Below are 25,793 nucleotides of genomic sequence, written 5' to 3'. Positions count from 1 at the left end.
CCCTTTCTCTGGGGTTCTGCCCCCTGGCAGTACCCGCACACTCTGCCTCTCCCCTTCCCAGGGAACCCCCAACCCACTATCCCCACCTTGCCTCAGTCTGGGCTACTACCAGTCACCACCAAGCCCCCACTCCCTGGGGCAGACTGCAGTATAAAGGCCACTCATCATAGGCAAGGGGGTTTGGACCTGTTGCCTTCCTCTGCCTCCCAGTACCTCTATGGGCCTTGGGCCAGGCCCCACAGCCTGGGGAGTTGCCAGCCTGGAGTGCCCCCACTCAGCCTGCATCTTCCCCAGCATGGCACTACTCTCAGTGCCCAGGCTGGCCCTACTCTCTCCCAGCCTAGAGAGAGACTCCTTGGGCCCTTGGCTCACAGCCTTTTTACAAAGGCCAGCTGACGCCTGATTGGGGCATGGCCCCGCTGCGGCTGCTTCCCCAATCAGCCTTCCCCAGCCACAGCCCTCTCCAGGGCTGCTTTTAACCCCTTCTATTTTAGGAGCAAGGTAGCTACCCTCCTACAGGACCCTAAACAGAAATATTTTGGGGGGCTCGCCACACAACACATAATATAAAGCAAATAGGAGCCTCCTTGAGCTGCTCGGGGCCCTCAGCAATTGCTCAGTCTGTTTATGCCTAGCGCCGGCTCTGGGTTATCCTCTGTACCTAACAGTGTATGCAAGGAGGAAAGCTTTAATTGACTTTTGAGACAGCGGCACAGATGTAAACAAATCTGGTTTCTATACTAAAATATCCACCCAGCTAAAGATTGGTGTCATTCCAGAGAGTAAAAGTTCTGACTGGTTTGTAATTAAGCAAACAGTTATCTCCTTGAACTTCTGCTTTAGGATTAAGAACTGATTATTTGCTGTGTTAATCTGATTTGACTAAACTGATTTCATGCCAGTATTGCTGCTAATTAGTTCAGTTGACCTTAATTTGATAATGGAGTTGATTAATGCTGAGTTTGATAGAAACTGTCATAGTTTAGCCTTATTGATATGACCTTTTTGATTATTTATTATTTTTAATAACATAGAGCCATTTTCCCCCTAAGTAAGTAATCTGGGCCCAAAACATAGAGAGCCTTTGGAGGGCATGAGCTGATCTACCTTGGAGCCCAGGTATTCCTCCCTAAATTAATGCTTTGGTTCTCACAACTGGGAATAGAAACCATGTCTCCTGAGACCCAGTTTGATGCCTTCTCCATTGGCCCATGTTGCCTCTCCTCAAGTGAAGCTAAACTTCCACCTTCAGCGTTCTGATACCGCCCTTGTATTCATGGGGGTGGGGGCTCAACATTAAAAGTTTTCATTAACCATTTTTTAAATTTCACAAAAACATTTCTGTTCATATTGGCTTTAGCAAGCTCCTTCTTGTTTCAAAAAAAAAAAAAAAACCCACAAGGAAAAAACCACACTAAATTTTCACCCTAAATTATTTGATTTCTTGACAGGGCTGGAGGGTGAACAAAAATCTGGATGACACAGCAGGGCCATTAGTAAAAGGTGAAAGAAATGTAAGGAATTTGAAGAACAGCAGAATTCAAAGGCCTCCAACTGAGATCAGAGCCTCATTGTGCTAGGTGTATATGTCCAGAATAACACATTATCTGTTTCTTCTTTCCAGGGAAGAGAACAAATGTGGGGGGGGGGGGAAAGGAAGCACTACTGTCTCCCATTTTACAGCTGGGGCAGTGATGCACAGAGAGATTAAGTGACATGCCTAAGATCAGACAAGGAGCCTGTGGTAGGGCCAGGATCTGACCCCAGATCTCCTGAGTCTTGGTACCTTAACTGTCAGACCACACTTCCTTTCCAACCTAGCTAGAATAACTACAGTAAAACTCAGAATCTGACTGAACCACCATCCCCAAAAAGAATCTGCATTGGAGCAGAGCTTTCCTTGTTGGGGGAGGAGAAGATACATTTATATTATATAAAGTTGTATATCAGGCTTTTGAACTCTTGTCTGAGCAGTGAATTATCTATAAAATTCCTAGGCAAGCAATTTCTTTTGTCCTCATTCTATTCAGCCTAAGCCACAAAGACACAAACCAAAAAAGTCATTGTTACACATTGGATTTCACTAAAACATTCCACTGCTCAGCTGCTGGGACCCGTAAATCCATTTCCCATGACAGATTTTATATTTCATGCATGAAAGTTTAGTTTACAAATCCAACATGACCCTCTCAGTCTTTGAAGCCTGTAACTCAAAGCTCTCAATACACAAGCTCTGATTGGGTTTTCTACATCTAGGTCTTGATCCTGCTTCTGTTAAAGCCAATGGCAAAAGGAACATTGAGTTCAGTGGTCCCGGATCAGGCCTCTAGTTTCTGCATGAGATTTTGACTTCTAATCAGCTCCATAAATGTTTGTGCAAATACACATGCTGTCTGACTGGTATGGACATCCTGCCATAATGCTGCCAAAAGGAAAGCCCTTCGTTGCCTCATTTAGCATTCTGAGGGTACTTCTGTTAAACAAGCAGAAGGCAGTGGATGTGTAAAAACCATCACGCAAACTCTCACGGGTCTCAAATCATGATATACATTTCACACCCTTCTATTTGCAATACTGCTAACCCAGAAGGTTCCAAAAAATCAGAAGTCCAGGCTCCCTAAAATCACGCGATTGGCTTAAAAATTATGACCTTACAAACAAATTGTGTGTGTGTGTGTGGGGGGGTTCTATCTTTTCATTTCGGAGCATTTAGGTTGCCCTCTAGTTATGTTTCAAGTTTTATCTGCAAACACGAGGGCTAGACATGTTTTTTTTAAATGAAAGCTGAGATTCTCATATAATCACCTGATTCCAGGAGTTGGGGCTTCAAGAAAAGTACCAGATACCATGAGACTCAGATAAAACAGAATTGGCAGCAGAGTCATACATTATATTAGATTCTGACTGACTATGTGTCTGCACAGATGAGCAGGAGCCAGGAGGTAACAGGAACTACCCCATACACTGCTAGGCTGGCTACCTAGGCCTTGGGATTGGGTGCTGTGATGCATGGCTAGAAAGGGTTAAACATCCTGCAAAATAATTAACCCAGGGAAGATGTGGGGAGATAACGTTTGTGAAAAGAACATCCTATCTTGTAAATGAATTGTAAACATGGGATACCTCAGTATTCATCTCTCTTTAAAATGTGCTGTGAATGGCAGAGGAACAAGCAAATAGCCTTATGTTAATTCCTATAGCTAAGTACCAGTGATGGAGGGAGGGATAGCTCAGTGGCTTGAGCATTGGCCTGCCTAAACCCAGGGTTGTGAGTTCAATCCTTGAGGGGCCCATTTAGAGATCTGGGATAAAAATTGGTCCTGGGATAAAAATTGGTCCTGCTTTGAGCAGGGGGGTTGGACTAAATGACCTCCTGAGGTCCCTTCCAACCCTGAAATTCTATGGACCCCCTTCAAAGTCATCATAATTACCTTTTGTTCCCTGAGGAATTCCAACTTGTCAAAAGACATGAAATTGTATAAAAGATCCTTGGGTCCTGATTCTGTCATCTCAGATCTGCTTAGACTTCATCAGGGGAAGTTTGAGTCCCAGTTATGCTGGAATGCCCTAAATATGAGATTTGGACATTGGACTATAACCTATGAACTGAAGTCTGAAGGAACTCTTTGCATCTACAAAGCTCACCATCTCTGTGAATCTGAACCTCAACGAATTGAACTCATGTCTGTATGTATATTGATCTTTTAACCATACTCCCTCTATTTTTGTTTTTTAATATATTTTAGTTTAGTTAATAAGAATTGGCTGTAGCGTGTATTAGGGTAAGATCTGAAACATTCATTAATCTGGGAGGTAATGTGTCCAGTCCTTTAGGATTGGTAGAACCTGTTCTTTTATATAATAAAATAAGATTTACAGAAACTTTCATCATATTTGATGTTGGTACCTGGATGGGGGCCTGAGGCTGGATCACTTTAAGGCAGGGGTCTCAAACACGTGGCCTGCAGGCCACATGCGGCCTGCGGAGTTGTTTCCTGCGGCCCACCATAGGCACCGACTCCACCGGCAGCCAAGCTCCCCTCCTTCTCCCCGTCTGAGCGTGCCACGTTCCCGCTCCTCCTCCTACTTCCCAGCACTTTCTGCTGCCAAACAGCTGTTTGGCAGTGCTTAGGACTTTCCATGCGGGGGGGGGGGGGGGGGGGGAGCAGGGACACCGCGCACTCAGGGGAGGAGGTAGAGAAGAGGCGGGACCGGGGCGGGGATTTGGGGAAGGGGTTGGAATAGGGGCAGAGAAGGGGAAGAGTTGGGGCAGGGACTTTGGGGAAGGGGTTGGAATGGGGGCGGGGAAGGGGTGGGAAGAGGCCGGTCAGGGGTGGGGCCTCATGGACTAGCAGTCTGAGGTATGAAGTTCAGCATGTATGATTCTTTGCTGTGAGTAGTTGGGAAGAATGTTAAAAGTGGCAATGTATTTTGTATGAATAGTTACTTTAAAAAGCTCCTGCCATTACAGCTATGTTGATAGACTGTTAGTGTAGATCATCATCAGTGTTACTGACCGCGTAAGGAATAGTTACACGTATTTATATTTTATTAATACCCTTCTTTGCGTTGACAGGTTTCAGAGTAACAACCGTGTTAGTCTGTATTCGCAAAAAGAAAAGGAGTATTGGTTAGTCTCTAAGGTACCGCAGCTGGCTCCTCACTTAGGACCCCGGTCACAGGTGCATAGGAGTAGACACTGCTATTTGTCTACTTCCTTCCTTCCTGAAGCAGTTGGGTGGGGAGTGGGTGGAGCCTTGGCTCTACTTTCTCTCCAGCTTGATGGCCAGTGTAGCTGAGCCAGCATATAGAATTGGGCAGAGGTAGTTTGCTGATACTGTTAGCCAGCACTGTGTGGCTACCTACCTTCTAGGAGCAGGAAGGGAATTGTGACCCAAGTCACAAGGTAGATGTAGCATACACAGGAGGCTCTTGCTCATGATTGTGCCTAAAGACACAATACAGCCCTTTGACTTTATAAGTCTCTTCATTCCTGAATTTTAAAAAATGCAATAGATTTGAGACTTGGGACTGTCGGAGGAGTTTGTGGAAGCCGGGGAGGTTAATAAAGGAGGGCTAGATGACTAGTATCACAGCCTCAGGGAGAGAAAGGAAGTGTCATGGGCCATGCTTGGATGCTGGAATAATGAGGGAAGGAATAGGCAGGCAGAGGAGTAAGAGCAGAAGGATCTGATTGGCTGGGGGACCAAGAATGGTTGCAAGCCAGCCAGAAGGGCTGCATGTAACTGCAGCTGCGCCAGGCATTCCAGGTCTAGTCCTCAAATGACACTTCCAACTGCATGTAGCTTGTCAGCTGGCAGAGACAGACATGGAGGAGTTGGTACCTGTGCAAAGGTACCAACTCAGGCAGCTCGCCCATTGCACCACCTTTCCCTCCCCAGTCACACTGCTATTTTTAGTGTGCTGGCTTAATCAGAACTAGTGCATGTATATCTACTTGAGCTGGAAATTACACCTTCAGCTGCAGTGTAGATGTACCCTGTCATCAGAATGGCAGCACCTCTACACCGGCTCTACACAGATGTAACTGTCTACCCAAGGTGTGGGGCAATGGAGACTCAGCCCTGCAGGGGGCATGTTTAAGGAATTGTGCTCATGACTGAGTTTCCATGCACATCCTCCTGAGGCACCATTTAATCTGTTCTGCTAGCACTCGGCATGAATGGAAGGAGAAGAATTTCCACAATGGATTCTGCAGCCAAAGTAGCAGCTGAAATAGTTATCTGAGACTTTCAGTAACTGATGCCACTAAAGACCTAAACACACATGCCATGTGCCCGGCAACGATACATAGTGCTAGCTGCCAAGGGCTTTTCCAGTACTGTATCTCTGGGTTGCCCTCAGTGAATGATATTGTCAGGTCAGCATGCATTGCAAAGAATAAATAGAAGATTTCTCTGCCAGGGCAGATCACTGGCCCATGTAGTCCAATATCTGGCTTTTGGCATTGCCAGTACCTGATGCTTCAGAGGAAGGGGTAAACACGTAACCAGGTGTGCAGTGTTGTATTTTGGAACTGGGATCTTGCAGATCATCTTTTACCCTGAGGCATGGGATCTGATTATCCTTTATTCTCTGAATGTACATAACTAATAGAGATATCAGTGTCATAAAATTATCCAGTTCTTTTCAAAATCCAGTCACAGGGACCTCTTGCAGCAGTGAATGCTTCAAATTAACAGTGTGAAGAGAAAAGATAAGGCATGCAATTTGGCTAATTTGTTAATGCTCATAGACACCAGTGGATCAATGGAGGGGCACATGTTGATGGCACTTCCACCTTTGGGTCACAAGATCTTTGGTTCAAGTTCCGCATTAGGAGAATGCCAATGGTCCAAGACAACACTCCTTCAATCAGTAAAAGTATATCCTAAATTAGGATTCCCAACATCCAAAGCTGTGGGTTTGCTAATTAATGTCAGCAGCAATGAGAAATCACAGCAAGAAAACTCTTCTTACCTGTTGATCCCAAAAAGTATTTTTCTAAGACAGATCCATAGCCAGTGGGATTTTTGGTGAGGTTGCTGATAACAAATGGCTGGGACTTTGTATTCACATTGTTCAAAGGCCAGCGCTGGGCTCTGATGCTTGCTCCTCCGTACCAGGAGACATTAGTCATTGAAAAACAATCCTACAACCAAACACAGAGCTCTGTTAGAAATGAAGATAGAAAACTTTGTGCCAGGGACTGATATATAGGATAATACATACATAGGGTAATAAAGAAGTGAGAGAGGGCTCTTTACAGTATGTGCTTAGAAAGGGAACAGGTTTAAGTGGATTGAGCAAGGAACTCTGTGCCAGTGACTCACTGGGGGGCCTTTGGAAAGTCAGAACCTCCGTGTCTCAAGCTTCCCCACTGGTAGCCTCCAGGATAATGACATTTCCCGCACTGGATGCTGTGAGGATTAAGAAGTGAATGTTTTCCTAGTGCTTTGAGGCAGACTGCTCTGCAAGTGCACAATACTACCAGTGTTGCCAGCCCCAAATATTCAATAATCATGAGACAGTCCTTAATCCATGAAATTTTAAAAAGATATATCAATTGTAGGTACTTTTTCTTTGTCTTTTGGTATCTGAGCTTTTAACTTAACTTGAAAATGTGACTCAAATGTTTCTGCACAACCATAAGGCTAGAATTTTTTTCTTAAATGAAAGCTGAAATTCTGCATAATCACTTGAGTCCAGGAGCTGAGGATTTATTAACACCAAGTATTGCAAGACTCAGTAAAATTACAAGAGTTGGCAACACTGTTATTCTATCATCTCAGGTACTATGTACATTACATGCCTTAAAAAGTGTCTACTTCTTATCAATCAAAAACTAAAGGCGATACTTTCCTTTTAAATCCTCTCAATGGATCTTGTTGTCTGGGGAGTTCCACACATGCAGGGAAGGTGGAATATCAAAGCAGATATCTACTACCATGTGGACTCGAGAGGGAAATTTTGGTCCAGCTCCCTTACCCTATTGATTTTTGATGGTTTGCACTTCTGTAGATACAGCAAAAGTACTATAAATATTGTTCAATGTGTATTTTATTATCTATATTAAAGCTGACCAGGAAATATCCCCCCCCCCAAAAAAAAAACCCACTGACAAAATATTGTTTTAATACAAAAAAATCCAAAATCTGGAGGTTGATCAGGTTTTTAGCAACTGAAAAGTGAGTTTCTAAATTTATTTTTACAAAATTTCAATTTTTTGATGAAATTAGGGGTTTTTTGTGTTGGAATTTCCATTTAATCAAAACACAATTTTCCATCTAAAAGCTGACAGAAGGTTTTGACCAGCTGTGGTCTATATACGAGAGAGAGCATGCAGAGAAGAGCAGAACTGCAACTTTAACTTTAGCTGCTAATGTTCTGATCCAAACTAGTAATCCTTATTTAAAAAATAAAGAAAAAAGCAGTCCTTTCAGGAAAACAGTAACCTACAAGTCTAGATTTTTTTTATTTTTAAATATAAGAACAACACTCAATAGCAGTGCATCAAAGCATAAAGCAGTGATATAGAGATGGTGGAAATAAGAGTACTAGATTTTTAAGGCTAGAAGGGACATGTGCTGGATTGTAAAAACCCCACACTGGGGACAGAGGGTTAAAGAGCAGATCTGAGCCCGGGAGGCTCTGCCCCGACATATTTGCTGGGAGTGCTCACAATAGAGGTGGAGTTTAAAAAGGCCCGGCACAGCTCAGTCAGGGAGGTCAGTGCAAGTGAGCAGTGTTGCTCTGGTAGCCTTCGGGGATACGGAAGGAGTCCAATGCCATCTGGAACAGACCTCAACTGGGAGATGCAGGCTGCCAGTGGAGAGACAGCAGAGCGCCTGTCTCTGAGTGAGAGGGAAGAACCTCCAGACCCCTTTCAGTTGAGTATACACTGCAAGTCAATAGCCAGGCAACCACTGGGCCTTTAAAGAGACAGGGGCTGTAGTAGGAAGTGACCCAAGGAGCAGTCTTGGTGATACTCTTGCCTTTGCTGCACAGCTGAACTGCCAGGCCCAGGGCCCTGGGTTGGAGCTTGGTGGAGAGGGAGGGCCTGGGTTCCCCTACAAGAAATCCACAGACTTGAGCCACTAGGTGCTACTGCCAACCTACGGACTTGAAACCATAATGGGGAATAGTGTGAGAGACCACCCTGAATCACAGGACTATTATGATAATAACGTGCATCACACAGGCCATAGAATTTCACCCAGTGGTTCCTTCCCTGAGCCCAATAACTTGTGGTTGAACTAGAATGTATCTTTTAGAATGACATCCGGTCTTGATTTAAAGAGGCCAAATGATGGAGAATTTACCACATTCCTTGGTAATCTGTTCGAATGGTTAATTGTTAAAAATGTGCATCTTATTTCCAGTCTGAACTTTGCTGAAATCAATTTCCAGCTGTTCTACATTTGTCTACTAGATTAAAGAGCTCTGTAGTACCAGATATCTTTTCCCTGTGCAGATCAAGTCACCTGTTAACCTTCTCTTTGATACACTCAATCTATTTATCTTAAGTCTCTCTCATCATAAGGAATGTTTTATAGACCACAAACCATTCTTATAGCTTTTCTCTAAACTCTCTCCATCTTTTCAATATGCTCTTTAAAATGTAGATGTTGGAACCGAACACCATATGCCAAGGGTGGTCTCACCAATGCCATACAGTGATAACACCACCTCCCTACTCCTATTCAATACTCACCCCTTTATACATATTGTGTATCCCAGCATCACCCTGGGAGTTCATGCTCAGTTGGTTATATACAATTTCCTCTCCCCCACCCCACCATCTCCTTTTCAAAAGTCATTGCTTTCCAGAATGCAGTCCCTTGTCCTGTAAGCATGGCCTACATATTTTGCTCCAAGGTGCGTGACCTTGCCTTTAGCTGTATTAACACATATTGGATTGTGCCCAGTTTATCAAGCAATCCAGATCATTCTGCATCAGTGACAGGTTGCTGTTTGCCTCTCCACCAGTCTGCGTCCTCCACAAAATTTTGCGGCGATAATTTTATATTTTCTTCCAGATAACTGACCCCAAAAGGGCCGAGAACCAATCCATAGGGGACCCCCCATTAGAAATCCTCCCCTCAGAGCTGTTAATGGGGAATTAAGAATGCTTTCATATCCATCAGGTAACCTGTTTTCAATTCATTTAACACAGGCCATGTGGATAGACATAAAGAACATGGACAAGGAAGGGACCAAATGGGGAAAAGAAAAGCTTTTACCAGCTTTTACCCATTTTATACCATCCCCTGGGCCTGGCCAAAGGAGGAAGGGGAACACGAAGAACAGTAAAACCACTGAGGGAGGCTCTCGGTGAGCTGTTCATTAAAGCCGGAAACCCGCCATTCAGCGTTGGTTAGGTTTTATTCCCCCTCTCTAGCTTTTTCTACCCCTCCAGTAATGTTCTTTATAAAACAATAATTAAATGAAACACACACTGAGGTATAAAATGGCACAGATGTACTTTATCCAGAGGGCTGTCTTGACCTTTGTGATCTGCCTGTGAATAACTTCTCAAATACCTACCACTGTTTCTTGAGTTTTGAAATAGGCACTAGTCCACTGCAAGAGAGTCACAAGAAAATGAATACTCTTAGGTGGTAAGATATGGAAAATAGTGCCTCCATTTAAAACAAAGCACCTAGAAAATACTTCTGAAACAGTTTGTGTCAAATATGTCTAGTATATCTAAACAACATAGCCATCCCACACTCCTGCGAATAGAACCCTTCAAGTGGACAGGCAATGAAAGTGAAAAGTGACAAATTCCAAACAGTTAAAAGGAAACATTATTTATACAACATGCGACATGTGGAACTCACTGCAACAAAATTATCCCTGAGGCCAAGAGCTAGGCAAGATTATACATGTATGCTCACAACAAGACTCTCCAGGGTTACAATCGCGAATAACGCAAAAACTAACAATAGTTTCAGATAAGATACAGACCCATTTGCTTCAGAGCATAAACCAACTTCTGGGAATGGTGTACAGTGGGGCGGGGTGTTAGAATGTCCATTCCCGGAGGGGCAGGTTATCCCATAACTACCTCCTGCAGTTTCTTGCACCTTCCTCTGAAGCAGCTGGTGCTAACCACTCTCAGAAAGAGATTACTGGACTAGACAGATTGCTGGTCTGATCTAGTGTTCTTACGTTCCTTTAGAGCACAACACACCGTCATATATCATCACCGTCTCTCCCCCATCCCCTCTCATTATAATAGGATGTGTTGGTATGTTACTGTACATAGCCCTGGTTCAGCAATGTACTTAAACGCACAAGCCTGCCCAAAACACTAGTTAATTGCTCGGTCGGTTAGTCTACGCTGAAACCTAAGCTGCAGCCGTTTCACTGCTCTGGTGCCGGAGCTAGCTAGATTGAAGCTCCCTCGGGTATGTCTACACCAGTTGCTATCATACTCTGTGACTGCAATGCAGACACACTCAGTATGTGAGGAGTGAAGCATTAAAATAAAACCTTTCAATAAAGAAAATGGGTTTGTGGAGAGATGAGAAGTGCTAATATCCCAGCTGAGCTCTTTCCTTTGGGCAAGAGAAACAATCTGAAGAATCCTCCCTCTATTAAACATCACTATCGTACAATAGCATGCCTGCAAACCTGCTAGTTGCCTTTTTTCCCTTTCAGACATATGAGAAACTCATTGTTGGCTTTGAGACCAGATGGCCTCACATTTCAGAATCTTCCCCTCACAGATCTAGACAGACATTTATTCCTAGATGCTAGTGATATTTGCGGACGCAGGACCTGTGCTCAAATATTTAAGTCCTTTCAAAATTATGAAAGTAACCAAGGATGCTTTGCTGTACATTTAATATATGGCACCTTTCATTCTGGAGAACCAAATTCCAAGGGGCTGTGAAGACAACAGGACAAATTCTGCCCACAGTTACATCAGCTTAAGTCTAGAGGAACTCCAGTGACATCTACTGAGCTAGTCTAGATTTACACTGGTGCAAGTGTAGGCAGAATTTGACCCACAGCTGTTTATAGTAGCAAGCACTATTTTCCATCTCCATATTTTAAGATATCCCAGTGGTTAATGCTATAACAGTCTATGTGACCATGAGCTGAACCTTCCAATTTAGCCCTCCTCACCTGGAATATGTTCCTCAAGTCTCCACTCAGCTAGCTGTGGATTTACTCCTGCTTCTGTAGAAGTCAATGGGAGCAACTCATTGATTTCAATGGGAGCAGGAGTGAACCCCATATTTGCCAAACACTGGGTTACTCATAGAAGTTTCTTTCCCCTAAGGGCTGGACCAGATTCAGCGGAGCTAGATCAATTTATGACAGCAGAGAATTTGGCGCTCCATCAATCCAGTAATTATGTAAGCATGCTCAGCACGATAACATAGGCTTACTGATCTTGCCATAAGGTTTCCAGGCAGACATCATACAATAAATAACTCTGAGGATAATCCTAACGTTGGCTACTTACTGCTCTCATTGTAATCCCTGACTTGGAAAGGACTTTCCTCCTCAGAACTTGAAAGTCTCTCCTGTTTTCTCTAGCATCCAAAATGCTACAACATGGCAGGCCAGGCTTGCTTTATGACATTAGCAGAGGGTAAGCACAACTCTGTATGTTTCATATTAAATACGCAGCTGACTGTTTTATTTCATAATCAAGAACAGATCAAAGCACCATCTTCCCCATGCTGCTTGGCCTCTCGACAGGAAGACAAAGGAGCTAGTTCTAGTCCTGGATTACACTGGCTTCTGCTAACTAAATCCCAGGGGAATGGGTGTCAGAACATCCCCCATAAGCAGGCTGCAGCTGTATCCTCCCAGCCACTGGGGTTTCTGCAGCTGGGCAGTATCATCAAAGAAGTGGGCAGTGCTCGCTGAAGAGGACTCCTGGCTAGGAGATGTGCTGCTTCAGCAGAATTATCATGCAAAGGAGCTTCTGCACCTCCTGTGTCATGTGGCGGGAGGGGTAATTGGTGAGGCAGTCATGCATGGGGTGGGGATAGGTTAGAGAAAAGGCCACCGGATCCTCAGTTACTATAAATTCAATTGTCCTAACGCCCTGTGCAAGTGGCACCGAGAGGTTGCAGCCACAGGGAGTGGGCTGAAGGGATTATTACTCTGCGGCTCAATGCTCTGGCCCCAGCTAGGGGGTGTGTTTGCATCCTTAACCCTTTCATGCTTCACACTCACAAAGCCCAACTGCACTGAGTTTCTGCAGGGCGCAGGGAATGCTTTGAGCAAGTCTATGTGGTACATACGTGCCGTCCAAAAAATTCCTGTAGCAACTGCGTAGGAGCCTCTACAGCCCACGGCAGTGTAAAGTAGGGTCTATACACTATGTACAGAATCTCACGTGCTACACGGTACATTTAAGCCCTGTCCATACAACAGCTGAAACCATACCAGCAACATATATATTCTTGTAACATCTCAGGCCCATCCTTGCTACGTTATAAGAATATATATTATGGGGGGAGCTGGTGGTGAGTCTAGGTTGCCTACCGCTTCCTATTATAAAAGATTGTTGTGACCTTTTCTGTGAGAAGCTCTCAGACCCTTCATTCTTTGTAGTAGGCCTTTGATATTCAGCCAGGGGAATCCCCATGGGCTACAGAAATGCCTTTTCTTTCTCCTAAGAAATTCCATTCAGGGTTGGCTGAGATATATGTAATTGTAGATTTTAAATCACCATTTCCCTTTTCTCACTTGTGTCCCTCAGGGAACTTTTGGCAGCCGGCCCAAATGGCTGATCACACGGTAGGCAGCTTCCAAAATAGCCAGAGCAGAGTGTGGAGAGAAGAGTGCCCATCCAGGCTGTACTCACCTACAAGTCCCTGGAACCAGCAAAGGGCCCCAGTGGCCCGTTTACACATACACACTTATACCCCAGGGTACCGCATGGAGCAGAAGCTTGGCTCCCTTAACTACTAGGCAGAGAGACAGACAGACAGACAGACAGACAGACATGGCAACACCCCCATTCCCAAATCCTGCAAATGGCACCAGGCACCAACCCCACATTCCGGCAAGATGTGAGGCAGGAGCTCCCCCCACTCTGGGGGTTGGAGAGAGCAAGAGCCACGCTGGAATGGGCTTCTTCCCGGACCCAGCACCTGGACTCAGCAATCCAATCCCCTCCCACCTTCCCACACCTGGAAAACAGCCTTCTCCTACCACTCACTCATGTTGGTCCTGTAGCTCACGGAGCAGCAGTCTGTGCCGCAATGCTGAAGTCTTGGGATACAGATCCTGTTGATGATCCATGATTTGGGGAGTTGTTACAGTTGCATGCAACAGAATCTGTTTTTATCTTAACCTCCCCCCCCGCCCCAAAATTGCTCAATTACACACAAAATGCTGCTTTAAAAGAATGTGTGCAGTGTTGTTGTAGCCATGCATGTCCCAGGAGATTAGTGAGACAAGGTGGGTGAGGTCATGTCTTTTATTGGACCAACTTCTGTTGGTGAGAGACTTTCACCAATAGAAGTTGGTCCAATAAAAGACATTACCACACCTACCTTGTACCTTTCAAAATCATGTTATTTATGTTGAAGAGTCAAGCACCTGAAAGTTACGAAGTGCCAGATTTAGGATTACAACCATAATCCGATGAAGTGAGCTGGAGCTCACGAAAGCTTATGCTCAAATAAATTGGTTAGTCTCTAAGGTGCCACAAGTCCTCCTTTTCTTTTAACCATAATTCAGGTATGCATTATGGTACGGTCTTTACACAATCATACTATTATATCTAGGGTGACCAGACAGCAAGTGTGAAAAATCGGGACGGGGGTGGGCGGTAATAGGAGCCTATATGAGAAAAAGACCCAAAAATTTGGACTCTCCCTATAAAATCAGGACATCTGCTCACCCTAATTATATCTATAGGATCCTGCATTATTCTGCGCAGAGAATGGATGCCCACTGAGCCAGTAATTAAGGTTGCATGAGCCATCACACATGGTTTTCCTAATGGTACTTAACATTGCAACCTAAATAATGTTCTTTTAACATAGTGTGTGTGTGTTTTGAGTTTGTGGTGACTGGTTCTTTAGCTTCAGGAAGGCAATATAAGAGACTGGTCAGGCTGCTAGGAGGAAATCCAAGAAGGGATAGTTTTTAAATGTTTCCTTTGCAACAGCTGCTAAATATTTTAACGAATATTATGAAAATTCAGTTTTCTGAAGTTACTGTATTGAACTTGAAAACCAATTCAGTCACTAAAATGTAAAACGTGAGTCTTTCTACACTTTACATCCTACTCCAAGTGCAAATCTCAATGCATCCTTAATTATCGAGTCCCTATTGATGCTGCCATAATATATGTATATGTATTTCCCCCACTATATTTTCCTCCCCAACATTGTACCAAGGTCCCCCAGTGCTAGCAACGGTGCCTCTCCTCAGCAAGGCAAGCAAAACAAATTTGGAGATTCCAGGTCAAGGTGTTTTGGTGACATGATGAACCAAAAAACCGCTAAGAATATTTTTCAGAAGAGTCAACAAGCTACTGCCACTCCATAATACAAAACAAAGACAAACCTGGAAAGTATCAAGAGTTACGTGGCTTTTCCCCCCTTGCCTCCTGGTTTCCTAAACCACCTAAATACAATCAATTATATTATTTCAGTTCAAATGCTCTTGTTGCCTCTGCTCTTTCTAAACCTTCCCTTTTTGCCAAGCAGCAGGATCAGCGAGACTTAACCTCCCACATGACTTCAAATTCTCTGGCAATTAGAACAAGGCCTCTTGAGTGCCTCTGTGAAAGCCCAGATGTATTTCAAGGGGGAAAGGAGATTTCTGGTTATTTAAGCATTAGCAGCTAGTCCCACTTACAGCTTCAACTACTGAAAAGAATGACCAGCTCCAAACTCTGTGTAGTGATTCGTGCAGAATTGGGGTACTGGGGAGGGAAATTCAGCTATTTCAAGTGGGCTATTTCAGTTTGTATTCAGCATTGCAAATGAACAGCTGAGTCCATGAAAAACAGGCGCTACCAGCCAAACAACTGTGACTCAAAGCCAGCCATAGATTACTTTAACATATTTGAGCCTGATCCTTAGCTGGTGCAAACTGAATAAGTCAATGGAGTCATGCTAACTGACGCTAGCTGAAGATCTGGCCCTATATGTGTAACTATGGAATGCAGTCAAAACAAGACACAGAACCATGTCTCACAGGACTGTTTCTATGGCTCAGCACAGAGAGAGGATTTATTGGTGTCACACGGTGCATCAGTAAATGGCTTTAACTGTTAGGGGGTTTATTTTTGTTTTCTAGTGTAAACTTCTAAGGACATGGAGACAATCTGGGGCAGATTCTCAGTACAACTGTAAAAGCCAGCCAGCCAGCAACAACATTTATAATTTATCCTATGTTCTGATAAAGGGACATATATGGCCAGCTAATTTGCTGGATTGTTTCCGAAAAGACCTTTTATTTCCATTTCATTTTCTCCTCTCTGACCAGCTCTGTTGCTGCAAGTTAGAGACACTGCTCATCTCTCCCAGCTTAATCCCTTTCACCTTTTACAACCACATTCACCCCCTACTCTCCACTGGCCTGGATTTGAACCTATAAATGTCTGAGGAATTTCACCTTCCCCTGAAGTCAGCAGGAGTTGCGGGCTCTCAGCATGGTGAAGGATCAGACTCCTGTTTCCTACCTTTTTTGAAACACCTATGTGTGTCGGAGTCCTGCCTTATTCTGATTGATTGAAATCTACAAGAGAATAATTATTCTCTGTCTCCTGATAATATGAAATGTGTATTCGTGGCTCAGGTTCCTATGGGGTCCCTTTGAGACTGATCCTAAATGTCAAGAAAAATTTCTGAATCTCTGAACTCTGTAATGGTTTAACTACATTGTAAAATATTTTTTATCTGGGTGCTAGTGAGGGACAAATTCTACTGAAAAACAGAGCAAATCCACTCCTGTCCTCAAATTGAATGTTTCGCTGAGGTGGAGGAATTTGGCCCAGAGTATTAAAATAAAGATCCTCCACTGATGTAAATCAGCATAGCTCAATTGACTTCAGTAGCTGACTTCTACCAGCTGAGACTCTGGCCCACTAACCGTTTCTGACTTTCCCCATATCATATTTTCCAACAGTTTTTGATTTTTACTTGGAAAATGATCAACTCTGTCCTACTCATCACCTTGGCAGTATAGATCTGAACAAACTAAAACAAATCACACACGTATGCTACACTCCCCGATTACGTTCAAAAATTACTCCAAAGCAAAGTGTGTTTTAAATGTGGATTTACTGTACAGCTAGCAGAGATGTCGCTATCTAGATAATGTATAGATCAGCAAAGAAATCAGATTTTATTAATGTTCTCAGTGCTGACACCTGATGTATCAGGAGAAAGGAAAGTGCTGTGCTCAGATCCAGACGAGTTGATTCATTCTTCCGTTTCCTAAATATTGTATAACAAAATACTCTTAAGCCCTCTGTAAGTCACAAGAACATCACACAAACTGAGGGAACACAAGAGGAAGTTCCCCAACTTTTAGAATAGACAGAGAAGCAACTTCTGAAACCTGGTACAGTCACAGGATTTCAGTGCCAGTGCAAATATGTGGTAGGTATTTATTTTACAGAAGTTCTTTTTAGTTACAGAGGAAGGAGGGTGCTGCCGTTCTCCCACCAGGGACCATTGGAATAAATCTATTGCAACTGTGTTTAGGAATAACCTTTTCTAGCTTTTTGATTTTAAACACCATTGTTATTTTGTATGTGTTAGTGTATATATGTATTCAGTCTCTATCTAAATGTGGCTTTCCTGCCCTCTAGTTAACACCACAGCACTATGAGGAGGTAGCTACAGTTGACTGGTTGAGTATTATTAATGTATTTTTAATGGTGACAGTAGCACCCGGAGTACTTTGGAGTACCCATCTGTCTAGGGTTTTGTATGATCATCCCATCATTATGTGGTCCAGATGCCTTCCACAAAAAGTAAACACACACAAGATCTCCCTCTCTCTTCCGGCCCTGCCAGCAGGACAAGCTTAATGTTATTTTTTTTATTTTATTTTATTTATTTTTAATTAGAATAAATATATAAGGCCAGATCCTCCACTGATGTAAATTGGTGTGGCTCCATTGACTTCACTGGAGTCACTGTGCTGATTTATACCAGCTGAGGATCTGGCCCAAAAAGCACCAGGATGCATTAATAAAACAACACATTTCTTTTATAACTAAACCAAATCCCCATTACCTTTAGTGTAACCTTGCAGTGCAGAGGAGTCCAGTTTATCCTGTAGCACTCTGTGCCAGCAGAGGGACCAGGTTCGAGGGAGATCTCCAGATCCGCCGTTGCTTCCCAGGTATAGCAGAACTCCGTCTTGTTCAGCCAGCACAAGTTCTTCACAAAGGGCTGCTCCATGTCTGGGAAGTTGTCCACATTGATTTCCACCAGGGTCTTCTCCTCGCTCAGGGTCTGCAGGACAAGGGATTGGGACTTTCGCTCCCAGATGAGACCACTGGTGCTCCCTCTCAAGATCCAGTTCTTGTTTGGCTGGTCCACCACTTGCCAGTAGATAATTCCGATGGTCATCACGAAGAAGACAGCCACCCCAAGGCAGGCAATAGCTCCCTTCCAGGTCTCATTCATCTCCTTGAGCCCAGAGTCCCACGTCACCTCTGGGATCGGACTCTGGTTCCTGGGACGAGCATGGGGCATTTTACACAAAATTATTAAAGCAATCTTGCAAGGAAACCTTCTGCTTCAGGACACGGAGCTCTCTCTTTCGGAACCTGCTGGGAAGCTCTCTTTAACTTTGGTTATTTCCCCCTCCTCTCCAAAAATAACTTCACAACTTCCCCCTCCCAGAAATAAAAACAAGTAAACCCACTTCTTAAAGCTTTCTTCACCACTCAGCACATGTTGCTAAAGGGGAAGTTATTCTAGCCAGCAGTGCACTAGCTGCATAAAGGGAGAGTGCCTGCAAAATATAGCTGTAAACGTGTGGTGTCAGATCCATCCCCCCTGCCAGATTTGTCCCAGGTGCTTGAGCTGTGACGTTTCTCTGGCATGCCAGACTGTGCCTAATCAGGAACACTGTCTGTGGCCCTATAGAGACAAACATGCATTGAAAAGCTTGGATCCTGTATAACCATTAGATTGGGAGTAAGGGAGAGGGCAGCAGCAGCTGTATAGGGAAAATGCAGCGTTCAAGTCTCCACGCAGCTTTGGGTTCAAGCTTGCAATGCAGCGTTAAGGGGACATGTGGTGCAGAGAAGATCACAGTGGATATTTGCTGATTATAAAGAGAAGGGTGTGAATGGGATTCCCCAAAAGTGCAAGTCACTCAGGTAAAAGTTTAACAAGTTCTTTAGCCCTCCCTCCCCCAAATAGAAGCGTTAGATTAATCTACCTGTTGCGTAGTAAAAACTGGAAGCTCTCTGTAAAGCATAATTTCATTCAAAACCTCATGTGGTGTAGATCAGTGTAGTACCCTTGATGCCCATGGAGATATGCTCATTTACACCAGCGGAGGATCAGCTCCTTTCTCTTTACAAGTGCTCGGCACTCAGCTGGGTTTCCTGCATGTGAAATAACATTTGTTTCAAAGGAAAAACATTGCTTGGCTTTTTTCCTTCTCTCAAAGAGAAACACTAATACGAGCACATCTGCTCAGGTTTAGGTGAAGTCTCTGTGAAAGTCACTTCCCTGTAACAGGGGCATTAACACACGCTGACCCATGTCACGCAGGGCTATTAATCTTCGGAAGTCTGGCCCGGCTCAGATGACTGGGTCCGGGAAATAAAGCTGAATCTTTTCGCCGCACTCACTCTGTCACACTTCCTATTCACCAGGGGCATGCCTGGGCCTACAATGTTATTTATATTTATTTTGCACAGCCTTTGAACTAAGATGCTATATATGAGCGTGGTGTTATGGGTATCTGTTCTTCGCAGGGCATTTCAATTTCTGCATGGTGGCATTGCCATGAAAAGACAAGATGCCGTCTCCCTGACTTAAAAAGAGGCATAAACACAAACACAGACTGGCTGGGTTTAGTCAGGTACCTGTGGCCCCCCCAGCTCCACTTGCAGCACTCAAAGGCCCGATTCTCCGCTCGCGCTAGTTTCCACAGAGAGCGTGATTCATTTCGTCTCCCTAAGGCAGGTAAAAATTAATTGGCTTGTTTCCCAAATGTTCCCTTTTCACGTAAGCCGTTGTCACCGACGCCCGGATGTCATGTGACCGCTGATGAGCTGGTTTTGATTCCCAGTACATTTCCAGGAAGAGTTCGAAGTGCTGGCTTTATCCTATAAATCCCACATGGTTTGGGACCCAGTTACCTAAGGGACCACCTGTCTGCCACACCATGCTGCCACTGTGGGGGCCGGCATGTCTGAGGGCAATTGATAACAAACAAATGCAAGTGGATAGGAGGGCATTTTCTTTGACAGGATCTCTTGAATTTACTTCCCTGCTTGGTCCAGCAAAGACTGGATTCATTCACTTCCAGGCAGGCTGCTAAGCCTCTTTTCTCCTAGGCATTTAGGCTCAGATCCAGCAAAGCATTTAAGTGGGAACTTAATTTTAAGCATGTGACTGGTCCCACTGACTTCAGCTAGATTACTGGTGTGCTTAACTTTAAGTGCTTTCCTGGATCAGGGCCATAGTGGGGCTGGGGGCCTCCAAAGGGGAGAGGCCGGAGATGGAAGGGTGAATTATATGAAGTCTCTCACTATAGGATGCAGTTGGAGAGAATGTCTTTAATCTGTTCTGTGGGAGTCTATTTGAAAAAAGGCCTCTGGAAGTCTGATGAATCAGCATATTGTCGTGAAATTTTCTTTTTAGGTTTTCTAATGGAGGGCTTTACACTTTGAGAGGTGGATAGAGGAGTGCTGGAAATGTGCCAGAGATGACTAAATAAAATCAAATACGGCTTCGAGGACTTCGCTACTTTATGCGTAATGCATCTCTCCAAACTCAGGCTCCATCTTCACTGCAAAGAGTGTGTTTACACTGAGATATTCCAACACAGTCTAAAATCCTGGCGGAGACAAGGGATTATATTTTTTACCTCGTTGTAGCTAGTCAAGGTCAACCTTGTACCTTCCACCTATGGATGACTTTGGTTAGCTACATTAGACTCCCTGTGCCTTGTCTCCTCTAGGATTTGACATCAAATTAGTGATCTCAGTGCAAACACACACCTTTTATCTGCCGTGAAGCCAAAGCCTCATACTCAAAGCTTTCATACATACCCTCACACTCTGTATCTGTATTCTGTACTCTGTAGGCCAGATCCTTGGAAGGTGCAAATTCTCATAGCTCCATTGGCTGCAATGTAACTAATCCAATGTATACCTGCTGAGGATCTGGCCCAATAATTCACTCTCTCATTTTAATCTAGATTTTGAGCTCTTCAGGACAAGGGCTGTGGTTGTTACATGTTTTATCATGTGCCTGGAATATATTTGGTTGGTTAAAATATTATTATGTTGGTCAAGCCATTTCCTATCGGTTCGATTTAAATAATAAATACCCAGCTCTGACATAGTGCTTTTCATCAGTCGATCGCAACACGCTTTACAAATAAGTGGCTGATTTTGTTAGCCACATGGCCACCAGTGATCATATCACAGCTAGGGTGACCAGATGTCCCGATTTTATAGGGACAGTCCTGATATTTGGGTTTTTTTCTTATATAGGCACCTATTACGCCCCACCCCCCACCCCCATCCCGATTTTTCACATTTGCTATCTGGTCACCCTAATCACAGCTTTCATAGCATGTGATAGTGTGCCCATGTCTGTATTTCAACAGCCTTTTATAAAGGTTCAGAAGAATCCTTTGAAAGGAGCAAAACTCCTTTGAAATACCCATGGAAGTTAGCTGGGAATTACAAAAAAAAAGTGTATGGAAACTGAATAGTGTATATTCACGTTGTGCGCTCTTTGGATTGGGTACATGTTATGTGGTATGTTTCTGTGTCTTCATTAGCTAAGTGCAATTCTTGGAATCAGGTGTTTAGTGCAAATACGAGAGAGACAAGCTGGTAGTGAGCTAACCTGAAGAAGAGCTCTGTGTAGGTCGAAAGATTGTCTCTCTCTCTCACCAACAGAAGTTGGTCAATAAAAGATCTTACCTCCCCCACCTTATAGCTAATATCCTAGGACCGACACGGCTACCACAACACTGCATAGAGCAAATACTCACAGGTATGGATTTGAGATGTGCTGGCTGCAAACATCCTGTAGCATTTGTTTAAAAATTCACTGTTCGGATGAACAAACCTGTAGGTATGCACACAAGGGGCACAAACACTGTCATTTTGATATCCAAACAAATATTCACAGAAATGTTTCTTGCCGCACTCGCGCAGCTCTAATCAAGAGAAAGGGGAAAACTAATTAAAATGTGAGGTGACACAGAGAAACAGTTGTAATTGCGTATTGACACCTAAGCGCAGACTCTGATCCTGCAATCTGCAATGCTTAGGCAGAATGCCGGGCTGGCATCAAGCCCCACTGTCTTCAATGGATGATTGTGCAACAGTCTGCCCACCTGCCCTAAGGGATGAGGAACACATTCAGTGCGCTAATGAAGACTTCACTCCTGGGTGCACAGCCCCAGAGAGATGATAAAACAGAGGCTCTCCATCCATGGAGGAGGAAGGAGCAATGGAAGGTCACCTGGCTAGGACATGGAGTCTAAGCTATTTTTAATTTTTTTTTATTTGTATTGTTTTTATTTTGTGATTTTTTAAACCTTATTTTGTTTACGGTACCTGGAACAATGCTCTGGGGACAGGGATTGCTGGACACAGCTACGGAAAGGGAACTGGCTTCAGACCATAATGAAGGCTGAGTCAACGAAAAAGTAACCTCAGATCCAGAGGGGAGAGACAGAGATAAGCATCTGTCATAACCATACAGCTAACGGTAGCCTAGAATTCTTCCTTACTTGTAAGGGGTTAAGAAGCTCAAATAACCTGGTTGGCACCTGACCAAAAGGACCAATGGGGAAAGAAGATACTTTCAAATCTGGGGGGGGGGGGGGGCAGGAAGGCTTTGTTTTGTTTGTTCTTTTGGGAAGCAAGAAGCACCAGGTCAGAAAACTCCTTCTCCTATAAACCATCCTAAAAGTCTCTCATATTACAAAAATTGTAAGTAAAAGCCAGGCAAGGCATGTTAGATTATCTTTTGTTCTGCTTGTGAATTTTTCCTTTGCTGGAGGGAGGTTTATTCCTGTTTTTTGTAACTTTGAAACGAAGCCTAGAGGAAGTTCTACTGTGTTTTTGAATCTTTTGTTACCCTATAAAGTTATTTTCCATCCTGATTTTACAGAGGTGATTTTTACCTTTTTTTTAAAGTAAAATCCTTCTTTTAAGAACCTGAATGATTTCTCTATTGTCCTAAGACCCAGGGGTTTGGGTCTGTGATCACTTTGTAACCAATTGGTTAGGATTTTATTCTCAAGCCTCCCCAGGAAAGGGGGTGTAAGGGCTTGGGGGGATATTTTGGGGGAATAGAAACTCCAAGTGGTCCTTTCCCTGATTCTTTGTTAAATCACTTGGTGGTGGCAGCATACCCTCCAAGGGCAAAGAATTTGAGCCTTGGGGAAGTTTTAACCTAAGCTGGTAGATATAAGCTTAGGGGGTCTTTCATGCGGGTCCCCACATCTGTACCCTAGAGTTCAGAGTGGGGAGGGAACCCTGACAGCATCCAATCAAAAGCAAAGGAACCATGAGGGCCTGCCCACGAGAGGAACAAGAGCTGGTATAAGTCAGCGTGGGCACAGGGAGAACTTGGTAGTTGCAGGGCCCACCTTTTCAACTGGCCACCTTAACCAAAAAATAACTGAAACCAACATTTTTTTATGCAGTAACATATCCCAAATAAACCACACCTCAGAGAAGAGCGAAACAAACTCCCTCTCTCTCCAGAAATGATAGCCACTCCTACCCCACAAACACTGAATTAAAAAGAAAACTCACAGCTTTGAGCTTGGCTCTGAAGGATTTTGCAGAATTGCATGTATCAAGGTAGAGACGATTCCATAGTCACAGACTTTTGATGGAAGAGGCCTTACCAAGTTATGCCGTCAGGTGGCCAGCAGTTCCATCCTGCAGATTTTAGTAGCCACAGCACAAGACAGGGCAGCACACAATGCTTCAGGCAGAGCAGTCCGGTGTTATCCAAGGCCTCAAAACACTACCAGTGATATCCTGAAATGCACTTGCTGAGCAACAGGCAGCTACTGCAGCTGTCAGAGACAATGTGTCAGCGATGCTTGTGGGTGGATGCCCTTGAACAATCGTGCTGCTGGGCTCTACAAGAGCCGTGAGTGGTTTTCAATGACAGTCCTAAAATGAAATACCTTACAGCTATCCAGCATAAAAGTCATGCAGATACAGATCTACTGCAGGAGGGTCCGTGAGAAAAGGAGGGTGCCACATAGCGGTGCAGATCATTGTTGGGTCCATGCTGGCTGACAGCAATTCGAAAATGGCGCGAGCCAGCCCCGAAAGGAAGTATGGGGCAGAGACAGCAGAAACATGGGGCCTGTTTATTAGAAACCATAATGCAAGTCAGTCCTTAACAAAGAGCCCCAAACACAGTCATTTCCCACACCCAGGGTATATAGGGTTTTACGACTCTGCTCATCCCACCGGGCACCCCCACCAGTTTCTCTGCTGGGAGTCCTTCCATACCATGCTCCGGTGTTGTCTGCCACACCTAGGCTCCTTGTTGGTCCTCTTTTGTTGCTCTGCCAGGACAGCCACCCCAATCCTTGTAGCTGGAGTGCAGCCCTGCTCTTCCCAGCAGGAACCCCCACCCGACCCCAGCATCTCTGCCGGGAGAGCCTCCTCACCAGGAGAGCACCCCTCACTCTCCTGGCCCGCTCACTGTTCCCCTTGGTCCAGCTCTCCATTGTGGAGACATCAGCCCCTGCATTGCTCCCCTGGCTTCAGCCCTCTCCGTCCCTTGGCTTCAGCTCCCCAGCTTAGAGCCAGCAGGCAGCAGCTGCTCCTGCTCCTCCTCCTCCTGCTGCCTGCAGCTGTCTCCAGCCCTACCTTGGGGAGGTCAGCCGCAACCCTCCCCTACCCCCCTTGCTGCTCTCCTTGCCTTCAGCCTTCACCCCCAGAAACACATTCTGGCTCTAGCAGCTCTTATCTGCCTTTTCTGACGGACTCTGGCAGCCATCACCCACGAGGTTGATTGGTCGGTCGGTCACAGTCTCTCTCTTCTTCATCCTCCTCTCCTCTTCAGCATCCAGGTTCCCTCATCCTTTATAGTTCCACATGCTGCTCCCGCCCTCTTAATTGGCCAAACTGGGAGCCCCTGTCCTGGCATAAGGGGAATTGGACCTACTTCATTCACAGGAGCCAGCCACCCTGTGACAACCCCTTTCAAAATTTCTCTCTTAGTTTCACTTTTCTTCTGCTGCTCTAACTTTTTAACAGTTGACAGAGTTTTGAAACAAGAAAGAAAGAAAGAAAGAAAGAAAGAATCCTGCTGGAAATCCTTCATTCTATTGCATTCAGAGGGGGTGGGAGGGTCAAGTCTCAAAATTAAAAAAAAATATGGAAAATTTTCAAAAATCCAAGAAATGGTTCTGCTTTACAACTGTTATTCCTTTTTTTTTTTTTTTTGGACCAGTTCTAATCAGGACATCCCAATGTATTTGCCCCTCTTGAGAGCCAGAGGATTGTTTTCTGATGTGCATGGAAAGATGAGCGCATGAAGGCTGAGTGTGTGTGCTGCACAGGGGATATGAAGGTGGAGCCTGGGTGTGTGGGTGAATGGTGTGTAGAAGATTGCAGTGTGCACAGGTTGTATGATAGTCAGGGATGAAGGAAGTGATTTTGTTTGGGGTATTTGTATAGAAGGGTGTGGTCTGGATGTGTGTAATTAAATTGTTCCTCAGTCTTCATCAGATCTGTATTCTATCATTCAGTACATTATCACTTTTCAACAAACAGTATAAATAATGTTCTTACAGTGTAGTTTTACTGTACAAAGTAAATATGTACAGGTATCCTCTTCCCACTCAGCAGATCTGCTCTGTGTGCAGGGGTGTTCAGAGAGCCCTGTCTGCTAACTTCGGTGACAAGTAAGATTTTATTACCATTCTCTCCTGTTATCCTGAAAGAACCCATCCTGAGTGAACTAGGATTTTTTGTCTTGCACATCAACCAAATTCTATTTGCAGGGCCACCAGCGGAACCCCATTGTCTTCATATCAGTTACATCTGTGCATTTCCACTCAAGGCAATAGAGGTAATTGAGGGCCTCATCTGAAGACAA

The 25,793-nt window shown here is 44.3% G+C and overlaps 1 protein-coding gene across 1 annotated transcript in view; it reads right to left on the bottom strand.

Moving 5' to 3' along the window:
* LOC125638964 (SITS-binding protein-like) overlaps positions 1-24,299 on the bottom strand; it is a 71,594-nt gene extending 47,295 nt beyond the window's left edge. The window contains exons 1-5 of the mRNA XM_048855286.2: positions 23,480-24,299; positions 21,700-21,776; positions 18,898-19,066; positions 17,739-18,183; positions 6,481-6,652 (exon numbers count right to left, since the gene is read on the bottom strand). Of these exons, the coding sequence (XP_048711243.1) occupies positions 6,481-6,652; positions 17,739-18,183; positions 18,898-18,944 (664 nt within the window). The 5' untranslated portion in view covers positions 18,945-19,066; positions 21,700-21,776; positions 23,480-24,299. The remainder of the gene's footprint in view (positions 1-6,480; positions 6,653-17,738; positions 18,184-18,897; positions 19,067-21,699; positions 21,777-23,479) is intronic.
* Positions 24,300-25,793: the final 1,494 nt, after the last annotated feature.

Source organism: Caretta caretta, chromosome 6 (assembly GCF_965140235.1).
Source record: "Caretta caretta isolate rCarCar2 chromosome 6, rCarCar1.hap1, whole genome shotgun sequence".
In the NCBI taxonomy this organism is placed as follows: Eukaryota; Metazoa; Chordata; order Testudines; family Cheloniidae; genus Caretta; species Caretta caretta.
The sequence above is the reverse complement of the archived record's forward strand: the minus strand, read 5'-3'. Positions and strand labels throughout refer to the sequence as shown.